Source organism: Dermacentor variabilis, chromosome 10, assembly GCF_050947875.1.
Source record: "Dermacentor variabilis isolate Ectoservices chromosome 10, ASM5094787v1, whole genome shotgun sequence".
NCBI classification, from domain to species: domain Eukaryota; kingdom Metazoa; phylum Arthropoda; class Arachnida; order Ixodida; family Ixodidae; genus Dermacentor; species Dermacentor variabilis.
In genome coordinates, this window is record NC_134577.1 from 61,222,213 (window position 1) to 61,237,082 (window position 14,870).

General features: G+C 44.4%; 1 protein-coding gene across 3 annotated transcripts in view; it reads right to left on the bottom strand.

Moving 5' to 3' along the window:
• Positions 1 to 14,870, bottom strand: part of brm (ATP-dependent helicase brm) — a 61,173-nt gene that overhangs the window by 10,396 nt on the left and 35,907 nt on the right. For all 3 annotated transcript variants that reach the window (XM_075672845.1, XM_075672843.1, XM_075672844.1), the window contains exons 19-24: positions 14,503 to 14,690; positions 9,408 to 9,638; positions 6,948 to 7,025; positions 6,139 to 6,246; positions 4,724 to 4,834; positions 2,028 to 2,287 (exon numbers count right to left, since the gene is read on the bottom strand). In XM_075672845.1, coding sequence (XP_075528960.1) covers positions 2,028 to 2,287; positions 4,724 to 4,834; positions 6,139 to 6,246; positions 6,948 to 7,025; positions 9,408 to 9,638; positions 14,503 to 14,690 — 976 coding nt within the window. The remainder of the gene's footprint in view (positions 1 to 2,027; positions 2,288 to 4,723; positions 4,835 to 6,138; positions 6,247 to 6,947; positions 7,026 to 9,407; positions 9,639 to 14,502; positions 14,691 to 14,870) is intronic.

Consider the following 14,870-nt stretch of genomic DNA (forward strand, 5'->3'; position numbering starts at 1 on the left):
CCATCAAAGGGTTAAAGGGACATGAAAGGCAAACGTCAAATCAATCGAGTTTGCTAGATTACCTTCTGATAAACCTCATGTTTGCTTCATGATTGAAAAAGTCATGCAGTTATAGAGAAAACTGACTAAAGGAGGCTGCACTGCACCATCTGCCTTTTTTTTTTTTCACGGCACGAAAGTGCACGCACCCAATCTGGCAAGCAAGTCCTTCACAAAACAGGCACACACTGCTGCAAACACCTGTGCTGTGTACTGAGTTACAACTCTACCGGTAGCTCTATGTTGGTCTGGTGCCGAAAATGTGCGCAGTGCATGACTGCAACTCCACATCTAAAACGAAAAGCGACCAGGGTTTCACCTGGACAGCACCGTGAACCACGTAGCAACTGCCTTTCATTGATGGCGAGTAAATTTATTGAAGAAACCCTGCGTTACACTCGGGAAACATTTTAAAAACATTATATTGCTGATGAAGTCTTCTTGCAGCATCTGCCCTCTCTTGCTGGTGGTGGCAGCGCATGCCCGACATCAAGTACTCGTTTAGGGCGCGATAATACTGCGTCGAAACGAGATCAACGAGGTGCCGACACCAATGATCGATCAACCACACAGCACAAAGTGCCGCTGAGGCTATTTTATCATGCCAGGAAGAAAATGACGCAACATAAGTGTGCGAGTTGTCATCGTGCGACAGGCTTTCATGACAACGGCACAGACAAAATCAGCATGCCGATTATCTTCCGGCGGAACTCGGTGTGATCGGCTGCTGAACCGACAATGTGAGAGCCGCAGCGCCTTCGCTTGTGTATACATTATTGGCCACCACGAGGCGCTTTGTTGCCAAGCGGTGGCTGCTGGCCCGCAAAAAGCAAGCGTGCATGATAAAGACGATATATGTACAAGTGAGCGTGCATGATGAAGACAATATATGTATAAGCGAGCGAGCGAAGGGCATGATAATAAAGAGTGCTTCCAGCTAACGTCAGCATGGCTTGTTTCTGCCTTGCCTCCATCGACGCTGCAGTGGTGACCCGACGTTAATCGCATTCAAAATTAGTCAAAACATGCTTTCAAAGTTTAAATGCACAAACTTCAGCTCTGTCAAACGATGCACATGAAGCTTGAGACGATGTTGTTCTTGTTCAGTGAAGGTTAGGCCTAGAGGAGCTGTAGAGTTCGTGCACACGTTACCGGTGAACCTGAACTTTAGTTAGGACGGAGGAAACTGCTCTTCACTTTACAGGGCTCACGCACACAATAAGCGGAAAGCGGCGACACAGCGCGCTGTGCCAACTTCTGTACGCCACTGTTCCCGGAGGCTGCCAGTTGCGTTCACTACGTAGAAGGGTGGGTCTGTATGCATTGTTATGCCAACACATTTCTTAATTCCGGAGATGCACTGTTTGCCTCTACTTCAAGTGGGAAACAACAGACGGTGCATTCAGTCCAGCAGCATAAACAAACACGTCGTTTGGTTACAAATGGTGTCAGCGATGGCATCTGCATTCTTGCGAGGGAAATACACAGCTTATAAATGAATGCTTATGTGAGCATAGTTTTCTCTAATAATACTGTATGAAGCATCCAAATTGTAAGTATGATAAAAAAAGCGAGAATCAGTATTATAAGGCCATATGTATGTATCTGGTTCACAGTCACCGTTAATTAAGGGGGGCTTGGCTGTAAATATTGATTTGTCTCAGGGTGGAGCAATGCGGATAATATACGCAGACATGTATGTTTTGCTAGTTATGGCATTATTTCCTATCATCGATGCGCCGTTTACACAACATTTGAAGCTAACGATCTGTGGCTGTAGATGTTGATGTAAACAAATGCACCGCTTTACATGGAAGGCTGCGCTCGAAGGTTTCTTGAATACGTGAAATGTCTAAAGAATGCGTAAAAGAAATACAAAAAGCGAGCTGCAAGTGTAGAAATCAGTGACAACAACTTCCAAGGCAGCGATGTCAGCATACGGCTTCGTCATAACCTGTGGCGCACAGCAAAGGGGTGGGATGCCTCACCTGTCTTTGTAGTTGATGACAATGTCAATGAGCTTGCGCATCTGCTTGGTCAGGGAGGGCGGGTTGGGCGAGGCCTTCTCGACGGGCGGCCGACCGCGGCGCTTCTTTACCACAGGTTCGTCGTCTACCATCTGCCGGGAGGGGCCACTCTTGCGTTTGCCACCCCTCTCACCGCCAGAGCTTGACGAGGCGCCATTGCCACCGGACTTGCGGGAGCGTTTGCGCGTCTCCATTTCATCCAGGTTCCCGTCTTCAATGGCCTGTGTTTTTCGGGAAAAGCACGACACGTCAGTCATCTATACACCATCCTAAAAAATTTACGACTCTCGAGGATGATTTCCAACAGAAAAATCGTGTGTGCATTTTCTTTCTTTAGAGCTGCGTGCCTGGAGCTAATCAGCAAGAAATGTTATGGCACACGTTCTTGACAGGCAAGGGCCAGGAACGTGACAGACTGCACACAGCTGTGCCTGCACCCGCACATGTACCCACACCAGAATGAGAGCCTGAAAGCTTTCCCAGATGCTTTCTGCACACACCTAATAACAATAAGTTCAAGCTTTAACACTAAACCACTTGCCTTAACCCTTTAAGTATTGTTGATGAGTATAGTCGTCATGAAATTTGGCACAATGTAACTAATGACTATAGTCATAAACAAAAATTTGTCACAGAGTGAACCTATGATGCCTACAGTCGTCCTATTGCATCTACTTGCGATTCCTATCACTGGATGGCCCCACTTGTTCATGCTGCGCCATTTCTGTCTCGCCTTTCATTATATTGCTGTCTCTGACACCCCGCATAATGCATGGCTGCCTCCTTGAAGCGAGACAATGAAAGAGCACGTAAAAGAAAGTATTTTGGTGACTCCTTATTAAACCACAGCTCTGTAGAATTTTCTTCAGCAGCGGAAAGTGATGTGTTCTCATCTGAGGAGTCTAATGACGTATGTTATACGGATGACATGGAGGACCTTGCGGCTGCCTGTCAGTCTACCACACAAAGACGGCCTGCTAACTGCTTTAGGAGCTGCGTAAAAGTAGCTACTCACGCGCATGTTTTTGCAACGTTTAGGTTATTTTTTTTGTTCATATTCTCGTTTTTCATAGTGTATCGAGACCTGCAGAACACTTTTTTGCAAGGCACCAGGGTCATGAAGCGTATACTTCTTCAATCTATCATTTTATGCAATTTGTGAAATAAAGGAACCCTGTTGAAATAATTGTGCTGTTTTATTCAGACAAAAAGAAAGCTCTCCAAATTGGCAAAAAAAAAAAAAAGACAATTTTCGGTAAATTTGGTATAATTTTCCTCCTTTTTCGTGGTAGGGAAAGGGTTAACCAAACATCCTTATGGTCGGCAAACTCACAGCAGTGGACGAGACCAAGTGGAGAACCGTTCCACAGAAAATGCATCTTTGGAACTCTGTAACATATCTCCAAGAATCCCAGCTGCTAATGTACATTTAACTGCACCCTCTCCCAAGAACCCATTTCCTTTCCTTTGCTCCACATATGTCAACTACCAAGAGGGGAGGTAGTTGTACAAAATACATACAGCATTTTTGACCCCCTTCACCACTTAACCTGGATCATTACACATATAAAAGCAGATAGGTGACCTGTGGCCTTTTCTGACCAACAGCCTCGTTAAGCCAAAAGAAATCTGCCACATTAGATGATGATGTAAATATAAAGTGCTTTTGGATAACCTAAACATTCAGAACCAGTATTGCAAGCCTAAGCTTTAGGTCCAAAAATGTAAAAGAGAAAATACATTAAAAAATGATGGTATCGATGCCTGACTTTCAATGGAAAGTGCAGAGACTGTTTCTAAAATCGTAAAACAAGCTCAAATTCGTAAACTTTACAGAAAATTTATATAAACACAAAAGGGAAAAAAAAGGAGCATCCTGCCTTTTACAACGCTGCCAGAACAGAAAGCTCTTTAGAAGATTTCCACTTATTTTTGGACTTCAATGCAGTTAAGTTTGTGCTGTGGCGAAAAATAGATAGACGTGGTATTGAACGAGTTCAAGGGACACTAAAGACTGATGCTAAGTCGACATTGACTGTTTAAATACCACTCCAGAAACCCCAAAACGCTTGTTTCGTGCGAAGAAAAGAGCTAACGAGAAAACTGTGTCTGAAAGGTCCGAATGCCCTTTTCGAAATTCAAATCTCCCGCCACCCAACCGAGGGAGCAGTGACGTTGCGTACGTCATCAAAACTCTTTGCTGCCGTCGGTACCGAGCCAAGACAGAGCGGTGGATTCACCACTGCAGCTGCCTTTTGGTCAAGTGGTGTAGACCGTTCTGGCATCCGCAATATCACATGGAAGATGAATTCTCTGCTACTCGCAGTTTGTGCGAGTTTTGCGAGCCAGCAAAACCAGCACAACACTATGCGATAACGAAATGACTGAAACGTGAAAGCTTGGGCAGCGCGGAGTCGAGCAAAAACGAATCCTTTTGACCGCCCACGTCGTTGTCAAGGGTAATTTCAATTAGTCCTTTTTTTTAAAAAGGAAATAGAACTGGACAAGTAGCATTTCAATTCGTCTTATCGCGATAATATTGCGACCTTAGAGATTCTCGAGCACTAATCTGTCAATGTTCACGCGAAATCTCATGGAAGTGAAAGATCTCCAAGGGCGATTGTCTCGAGAATACCACCCCTGTAGGATACACTCACCCGAAGCCACTCCTTGTCGGTGAGAGCATCTGAGTAGTCTATCTCCTTTCGCTGCCGGTTTCCTCGCCCAAACAGCTTGTCCTCCTCTTCCTCATTGGTTAGTCGCTCCACCTGGTGTTGGGAACGAGAATCACAAGGTCATGTGCATATAAATTGGACACAACGGTAAGATTCACGGTACAACAGGGCTATGCAGGAAGCTGTTTAGTCGCCATTCGTTTTTCTTTTTTGTGCATGGAGCACATAAACAAATAGAGCGCAATGTGCTCATGTGTTTCTTGAGCTGCTGTAACTTAATTCAATGCTGTCCAATCTCGTAACAATATCATTCAATGCTGTCAAATCTCGTAACAATATCCCGTCTGACACAAAAAGAACCCTCTCTACATACAACATTTATTATATACGTACATGCCAATACCAGCTCAAAAAATGATTTGCAATCGTGTCTCATGTGTCAATTGTGAGGGCCTGGTGATGGTGGCTGGCCACTGTGAATACATATTATGCGAACAATGGCAAATTACAGAACACACACATAACACAGTTCCTATGCAACTGTGCAATTGGTTGGATCATACTACATCAGCCATGCCGTAAGGGCTGCCCTCGTCGCTGGTGGAATGAAAGTGCAAGAAGAAAAAGCGTAGTGGCGTGCAAGACAGGGTGTGCGGTAATGATGGCTACGATATGGCGCCATAGTAGTGCGTCGTCTGTATGGAAGCAATTGTGCTGCATGAGCGGAGGTCTGCCTACGGTGGCTGCTGTGAATCACGCCCAGGCATTACCCAAGTGTCATCCAAACGCTGCTTCTCGCAATCTCCCGACTAGCGAGGCAGTCGTGCCACACTTCGCTCTGTTTGCAACGTGCTGCACGAGACAGATGGTCCGTGCCAGCTGCGCTACTCACAGCATTCTCTTCCTAATATAAACCATGTACCTATAATCACAATACAAAATAAAGACACATGAAGTGAACCCGTACAGAGCTGCGTTCAAACTTCGCATTACGGAGCATCATAATCGTTGTTGGTATGTATTTTTTCAATATGCTCTGGTACACCTGTAACACACGTGCATGCACACACACACACATTTAAGGCATTGTGAAAGTTCTCCACATTCTCTCCATAATGAATAGCATAAATAGAACAGATGAGTTGCATTTCCCTCCTCGTCCACGTTGAGGATTATTTAGACGCTTTTGAACACGCCGATGTTATCTATCCACCTGTTTCTGCCACTGTGCTTCAGAAACTATAACACGAAATCGACCAATTAGCCTGAATCATCATCTCCTCTTCTTAACCGTATATTCTGCTTGCAGTACCCACTTTGACCGCCCACCAAATGGTTCCCACTCTCTGAGCCTCTACCGTGGCCCTTCGCCTTCGTTGAGTGAAATGCCCGCTCACCTCAGCGTCGTCCTTGAGCAGCCACTTGGGGAGCTCATCTTCCTCCATCAGCCGAGGTTTCCTCTTGACGCTGCGCGCCTCCTCTCTTCTCCTGTCGATGTCCATTTTCTGTGAGACAAAGGGAGCTCACATTTAAAGGGGCCCTGAACACACCCTTTCTTGAAACCTTAGCAATACATTGGAGTAAGTGTGGTGCCCTTCAAGAAATAGAGCCAAAGTAATACTTTAGAAGGAACTAATATGAATGAATTTACACTAAAACATTGTTAATTTGATCCTCATCAGTTAAGAAAATCAAATAACTGAGACTCGCCGTCTGGTCTGGCAGGCATGTGAACTGTTGGATTGCATCAAACTATCATGATTTTTTGCTGTGTTTGAAAACAACTGTGTTAAAGTATATCGGGACAGAAGTTGTGCCTTCTTTATAAGGCCTGATCGCGAGCTCTGTCCATGTCAGTGTTTTGTTGTTTGTGTACGCACCATGTTTGGGAAGTGCACTTACAGATATTATATTCCACTTCTTTTTAATAATTCGCTTGTAGATATGTCCTCTTTGAATGGCTGCAAGGCTGTGAAAAAGGTTTTTGACGTTTATTGTACTAAATCTGTTATATAACTTTCTGCTACTGTGTTCTCATCTCTCCAGCTGCCGGGTACTGTCCCTCAAGCTCTCGTTTGGCTTCGGCACGACTGCCTTTGTGTATGGATATCGCATTCTTCATTCTTCATTTATTACTCTAACTAGTTGTTACGACTCTGTGCCGAGAAGCTCTAGAGCAACCTGTATTCTCTTGCAGCAAGCATACCTGGAAAAGCTCCAGTTCTTCCTCATTTCTGGCAATCATTTCGTTGATGGTTTCATCATCTGGCACTTCATTTTCTTCCTGCAGTTGAAGGAAAAAAAAAAAGAAAGAAAGTTAGGACATCACACAGCATCGAAAAGGCAAGACAACAAAAAACTGACAAATACCGAATTTACTCGCATAATGATCGCACTTTTCTGTCCGAAAAATTGACGCAAAATCAGGGGTGCGATCATCCCGCGGGTTAAATTTCCCGCGAAAAGAAAAAAAAATTTTTTTTTTCGTCCCGCGTTTGCTGTGGGACACCAAAACAAGAATGGCGGCCAGCGGAGCAAGCCGAACACGCCGAACGCCATTTTTTTTTCTTCTTGTGAGAACATTACGTGCATTGAAACAGTTTCTTCCGTATCAGTTATGAATAATATCGTTAATATCGGCAAGTCTGTGGCAATAATGTAGCCATGTCCCCTTTGAGGGGACAGAAACAGATAGTCGCGCCAGTGACATAGAAACACATGGCCGGCATGCTGCGGAAACTGCAGCATCTGGCTTCGCTACTATCCTAATACGGCACGTTTCCGCTAAGGGTGGGTGAATATCTTAGCTGTGTTACAAGCGTCAACGTATGAATAGGATACACTTTTAACATATCAGTGTAAACGTGGTTACTATCGTTGCCGCTCGTGATTTGTTGCATGCAAACAAGTGCTGATGAGAAGAATCGAAAGGCGCCTTTTTTGTTGTTGTTGACCACAATCATTATAAAGTCCACACATAATAAAGGCAAGTTTGGTTGCAGGCTTTCTTTTAGTCAAGGAAGTGCGGAAAGTGATGACAGTAATGAAATGAGGCATCTCCTTAAGAATGTTTGGTGCGCGCAGACCGCTTGGTTTGTCTTGAAAAGTCGTTCGCGTAGCATATGACAGATGGTTAGCGCGATCAATATTAGCTAGACTTGGCACACGACATATCGCTGCGGCAAGTTCAATGTGCGATCATTACATGGGAAATAAAAAAAATGGAATTTTGACGACAAAATACAGGGGTGCGATCATTACGCGAGTGCGATCATTACGCGAGTGCGATCATAATGCGAGTAAATACGGTATCGAATGCCAAGCGGCACAAGAGCGCCCCCGGAAGTTGGCTTTCCTTTGCGGTGGCAGGGAAACCCAGCGGCACGGCTTTATCCAACCACTCTCCCTACGATGAACACGCTGCATGGTGCAAGACGTCAACACCCCCCTGCAAAAAAGATCCTGGCTTGCCTTCAGCGCTTGCTCAGACAGCCATTCAGAGGCTCTTGTGCCCTCATCGTGCAAGATGGCACAAGTGCGAGTTGTCTCGCTGCTTAAATACAGTACAAACCATGGAAAGTTGATATGAAAGTTTACACAGCAGACGAAAAGCAAAACTGCTCATTTCGGGGTTACAGTTGCAGACTGATTTAAAGGGACAATAAAGGCAAATGCTAAGTCGATGTGGACTGTTTAAATATCATTCCAGAAACCTCACAATGCTTGTTTCGTGCCAAGAAAAGACTTAGTTTACGAGAAAATTGCATCTAAAGGGTCTTCTTCAAAATTCAATTCTCCCGCCACCAAACCGGGGGAGTGGTGACATTGAATACGCTATCACCATCCTTTGCTGCCGTTGGTGAGCAAAACGGCACCCGCCAGACAGCGGTATCGAGCCAAGATGGAGCGGCAGATTCACCGCTGCAGCTGTTTTTTGGTCAAGTGGCGTAGACCATTCGGGCATCCCACGACATCATATGGAAGTAGAATTCTACACTACTTGCAGTTTTTGTGAGTGTCGTGAGCCAGCAAAACCAGCGCAGCACTACACGATAACGAAACTACTGAAATGCGAAAGCGTGGGCAGCGCAGAGTTGAGCAAAAACTAAAGTATTCGATCGCCCGTGTCATTGTCAAGGATAATTCCAATGAGTTCTTTTTTCTGAAAATGAAATAGAACTGGACAAGTAGCACTTTATTTCATCTTATAATACAATACCTTCTATGGAAGGTATGGAGGCTGATGAGCTAAGCACTTTTTGGTAACATAATTTATTTTATGTAAAGCTTGATGAAAGATTTGTAAAATGAGCAGAAATTCGTAAACAATGCGAAAAATTCGCGAGTCTTGGCACATACGCAAAGCGACAGGCTACGTTATGTGGATTAGTGAGGGCTGCGGTTTAATTCTGACCACCCGGGATTCTTCAACGTGCAACCAAAGCATGGCACATAAGTGTCTTTGCCTTCCACCCCCATTCGAATGCAGTCACAGCAGCCGGGAATTGACCCTGCGACCTTGCGCTTTGCCGCAGAGCGCTGTAGCCACTAGGCCACCGCGGTGGGGGGAAAAGAAACTCTCAGACTGTGCACACATAATTTAAGTGGCAAAGACAAGGAAGAGGAGCAGGAGGAGGAGGAAGAGGCATAAAAAGAGCAGACTCGCCTCCTCATCGTTCTCGTCCTGGGTGAGGATGGCCTGGAGGAACTGCTTGCGCTCCGTTCCTGTCGACTTCTGGTCAAACATGCCGGCCTGGATGACCTTCTCATCCAGGTTGAGTTTGTACTTGGCTGCAGCCAGGATGCGCTCCTCCACCGAGTTGACCGTCACGAGCCGCAGCACCCGCACCTCGTTCTTCTGGCCAATCCGATGAGCTCGATCTTGCGCTTGCAGGTCCTGTATGTAGAGCAGGAACGGCAAACATGAGCAGGTGAGCGCTTTCTCCCCCCGTAACAACACTCGCACAACATGCGCGGCACATTTTAAAGAAGTTCAACATACCACTCTAGTGGCAATCACAATCCTCAGCCAATGTCACGCTGGGCACATGGCAAATGGCTTCTCAGAGAAGCCTACAAGTACCCTCGACTTGTGCCAAGTGATCGGACCCTTTCAGAAGGACCGCCAGTTGAGCTAGTTGGTACAGGTTCATGTTGGTACAATGGTACCTCAGAAAGCAAACAAGGATGGATAAAGACATGCAGGACACAAGCGCCGTGTCCTGAGTGTCCTTTGCCCACCTTCGTTTGCCTTCTGTGGCGCCATTACGCCAGAGTGATTGGATCCCATGCCTGCAAATTTTCTAACTTCATTGCAACATGTAATCCTCCGTTGTGCCTAACTTAATTTTCCTTCCCTTGGCAACCATCCAGTTTCTCTAGCAGACCACTGCTTATATGCTGTATGCAATTACAGAACCTGCCAAACTTTGCTCTAATTCATCATAACCTGAACATGAATATAATCTACAGCTATTTGCTCTATATTCTACACCACCATCTTTCTGTTCCTTAACATTACAGCTATCGTTTTTCATTACTAGCTCCTTTGCACAGTCCTCAGCTTTTTAAGGTTCTTCGTTGGCCTCAATGTTTGAGCCGCATACATTAGCACTGGTAGGACACACCAATTGTGTACGCTCTTCCTTTCAAGGATAACAGTCAGCTAGCAGCATTAGTTGGATGTTACCACAAACAGAGATCACTAATGCAAGGCAGGCCCACATGTAACAAGTATTCCCTGATGCTCAGCAAATACACACATCGCTTTTGACTGCCGCAAATATTCATACTTTCTGGAGGCAATGAGGGACTAGAATTAACTCCAATACTTGAGTACTAACACCCATTTATTAAAGAAATTTATGACAATGGTTGAGGAAGGCTTACATTTACATTGCATGACTAGAGCCCACTGTTACTAGAATTTTGAAATGCTGAAGCCTACCAGATCACAGTTTGGTCTATTATAAATTGTTTGCAGCACCATGAATGTCCCGTCTTGTATTCTGTACTCATGTGCAGAAAAAAGAAGTTTTACATGCCAAAGTCACTATTTGATTACGAAGCACGCCATTCTCTGGATTAATTTAGACCACCTGGGGTTCTTTAACATGCATCTAAGTACACGAGTGTTTTCGCATTTCACCCTCATCAAACTCATGTACAGCGACTCACTACACCTACTGACGTTCTTCTGCATCACTGTAATTGTCATATGCACAGATTTTACATTATACTACACCAACTGGTTCATAATAGTGTGGCTGTTATTTCTGACAAGATTTCGTCAGAAGTACATTGCTCCAACCCTTTTTCCTGCAACAACCTCTTATGAGATTAACACTACTCCTAATAAATGCAAATGCCAGGCTTAATTCTTGACCACCTGAGGCTCTTTAACGCGTGCCTAAATCTAAGTACACGAGCGTTTTTGAATTTCACCCCCATTGAAATGCAGCCACCGTGGCCGGGAAAATGCCTTACTTGGATAGGACGATTTGAGTGACTAGGGTTTCCGCAAACAGAGGGAAAAATATCCCTGTAAAGACGGTTACCATATTTAACCAATTCTAATGCACTTCTTTTTTTAAAGAAGAGTTCACCAAGATATGGCATCCACTTTACAATCGAGTGCAAAACCAAAACTGCAGCAGGTGGTGCCCAAGTACATCCTCTCGTCCCACAATCTCGAGTGGGGATAAGACTGGGTGCTCTGGGCAGTTAAAAGTGATAAGGAGGCCTTGAACAGTGATGGTGAGTGAGGCCTGTTTCACTGCGGCAGTTAATTTTTTCAGATGAAAACAAATCACCGTTTCTCTCTCTTACCACGAAAATTTGGTGACAGAACAATCCAAAGTATTGTACCTCAAAAATTTTAGTAGGAAAGTCGATGTTCGCATTCCAATGGAGGGCGCGTTATAATAGACTAAATACGGTACATTTCTTTTTGTTTATTTCACTGCGACGAGGTTTCCATGGCTGAAATTTAAACCCGCAGCTCACAGCTAACTTCAGCCTGTATAATGCTGCAGCAGGCAAGAGCAACGGCCCCCAAGCCGATTGTCAGAATGTGCCCGGGAACCTCTGAATCACGACTTCATAGATATGCATCGCACAACAATGGGCACAGAAGAATGGCCCTTAAATCAAACCAAACAACAGCTCAATGCTTACGGATCAGGGGGAAATAAATTGGGGCACACAACAGTACGAAGAGTAGGGCAGATGAGTGAGGAATTATATGCGGGGGCCCATAGAAAGAAACAGACAATAAAGCCAGAGAGAGCACAGGGGAAATTATTTATGTTTACTTCAAGTGTAGAAACAGCGAAATCGAGGGAAATGAAAGTGCACGAAAAGGCTCGCTGCCACGTGTGGGACCCAAAGCTACATCCTCTGCCTTACTAAATAGCGTTGATTCCGGTTTAGTGAATTTTTGTTTCCTTTATGACTTCAGGTGATAATACGTTTTTGCTTACAGTTCTTATTGTCATAACTGCTTGCCATGACCTAATTCTTTAAAAATACAACTGTTATTTCTTGTCCCGCATTTTAGTTAACATAATTTTTTGTCATTACTGCACTCCCCTCTCCAATGCCTCGGCAACTGAAGGTATGTAAATAAATAAGAAAATAAATTACGCCTGCGCTGCTTTGACAATTAAGCTACTGCGGTGGCCCATCCTTGTGTCCACTTACTTCGGTACTTGTGTATGGGCGCACGACATCTCCGTGGGAGTGTTAAGTTAATAAAGAGAAGATGAGACATCCATCCAAACGTAGCTACAAGTGCTACTAAGGAAACACATACGGGTACCTCAAAAGAAAAGCTTCGCAGCTGAGGAGAAATTCATCTTCCCTTTATTAATTACTCCTCTCCACCTTGCGGGTTTCCGCAGAACTATTACGTCGGAGTGTTGGGTGTCAGCCAGCACACCTCACCGCCAAGGCATGCTGCCTAGCACTCCCAAGGCTAATCTTGTAACAGCGCCAGTACATCCGCATGATGCCGCAGGTGCCAATGTAGTTTAAAGCGATAGTTTTTTTGGACTCTTATCCCCACTTTGAATTTTTGTTTTTGGTTGTTTATGGTCAACTTTGGATGCCAGGTGTCAACTAATTGCCGCTAGAAATAATATAAAAAATGTCCAATGGTCAGCTTCGAAAATGTTCAATGGTCAGCCCTAACACCCCGCAAAAGAAGATTGACACTCTAACCATTAGACAGCAGACGCGTGCCTGAAAAGGTGGAATAAACTTTTGTTCTTATTTTATATAAGTGATTGGCTGAATTAAATGTCCGCAAAAATCCGCATTTATGCTGACTGTGTGCTGTATCACGTAATTAACACGAATGTTGACCACCTTTCACTTAACGATTCCTTTACAGAATTTCGCAGGTGGTGCAACAAATGGCAAACGAAGATAAACTTTGTAAAAACAGTCACTTTATCTTTTTGTAAGAGCACTTCTGTTTCTTTGTTTAATTATTTGTTTAATGGATCTTCCCTTGAATGGGTGTCCGAACACAAGTACCTTGGCCTCATCTTCACACCTAACATGTCATGAGCAAGGCATACTGAATACGCATGCAATAAAGCACTAAAGCAAATAGGCTATCTAAATCGCACATTGCGGAAAGCTCCATGTGAAACAATATTGCTAACATATAAATCACTCCTCCGACCAGTTCTCGAATATGGTTGCCCCCATCAGGAACCCTCATAAAGTCTCTGACATTAACACCCTCAAATCAGTTCAAAAGAAAGCAATCTGGTTCATATACCGTCGTTATGACTGGAACTTCTCACCCTCATGTCACCTTGTTCCACTAAGTCTACAACCTCTGTCCGAGCGGCATGATCATGAATGCCTTAAATTGTTGCATAATCTCACTAATACCCCACGCTACTCATTAAAGATCAACTGTCTCCTGATAAATTGAAACCTACTAGGAATACAGTAGCCACAAACTTAACCTACGTAATTGTCCATGTGGCACTAGGTGCATTACGCCTATTTAAACGATTTGGAACAACCATCTAGGTCTTTACAACATGAGCACTGCTGCGCATGATTTGAGGTGTGCATTTGCAAGCAGACACTTGCAATTCAATCATTTGACCGTCGGCGTCTGCAGAAGTTTTCATTTATTGTCTCGGCTTGTCTTTGCGGCGGAAGAGAAATTTCGTTATATTGAAATAGAATACAAACACACTTTGTTATACTGAGGTTCTAAATACATGGTGTTCTACGGACAAGAGGTTATGAAAAGTTGCATACTTTGTTATATCGATAATTTCTTTAGACTGAAGTCCGTTATATTGAAGTTTATTGCATAGCAAACTACTGATATAACAACCACTTTTCTCGGAGCTATCGAATTTGTCATGAATGGGTCCGACCGTACAATGTAGTCCGTCTTTACCGATAAAAGTTTAACTGGGCCAAAGCAGACACCATAAAAATTTGGGACATTGTGGCAAGCTGCTGTGGGAACTTGAAGGTGGCGTCACCACATGTTCATTACTTTTTAGTCTTTTCTGAGTTATCAAGCCTCCTCTCAGAGTAAGAGTGGCTTTTTTATATTGCAGAAGGTTAACTTACTAATACAATACAACTTGTTTTTCTCTGTTTCGCCTCCCTTTAGGCAAGCTATTGCCAGTAGCAGAAATCTGCAGTTCTCATTGCTGACCACAACGTGAGTGCTTGCTCTATAAAGTGCATCTGATTGTTTTGGCCCTGGGCCTTCCCCTGACCTGGTGGGGGTTCCAGTCCGAGTCGAAGATGATGACTGTGTCTGCCGCCTGCAGGTTGAGCCCCAGGCCACCGGCCCGGGTGCTGAGTAGGAAGATGAAGTAGGGAGACTCCTTGGCATTGAACATTTCCAGCAACTGACCACGGTCTTCCGCCTTGGTTGTACCGTCGAGACGCAGGTACCGGTACCCTGCAATGACAGCGGCAGAAGATGCAGCATTACAGCCACGGAGAGCCAACACAAGTGGCTGCCCCTCACTATTCACAACTTCAGTACAGAGAGAGCACTCAAAAAGGCTTGAATTTGCAGTGTTCCTTGATAACAGTAATGCAGCTCTAATGAGAAATGGAGAGTTCTTAATTATTTATT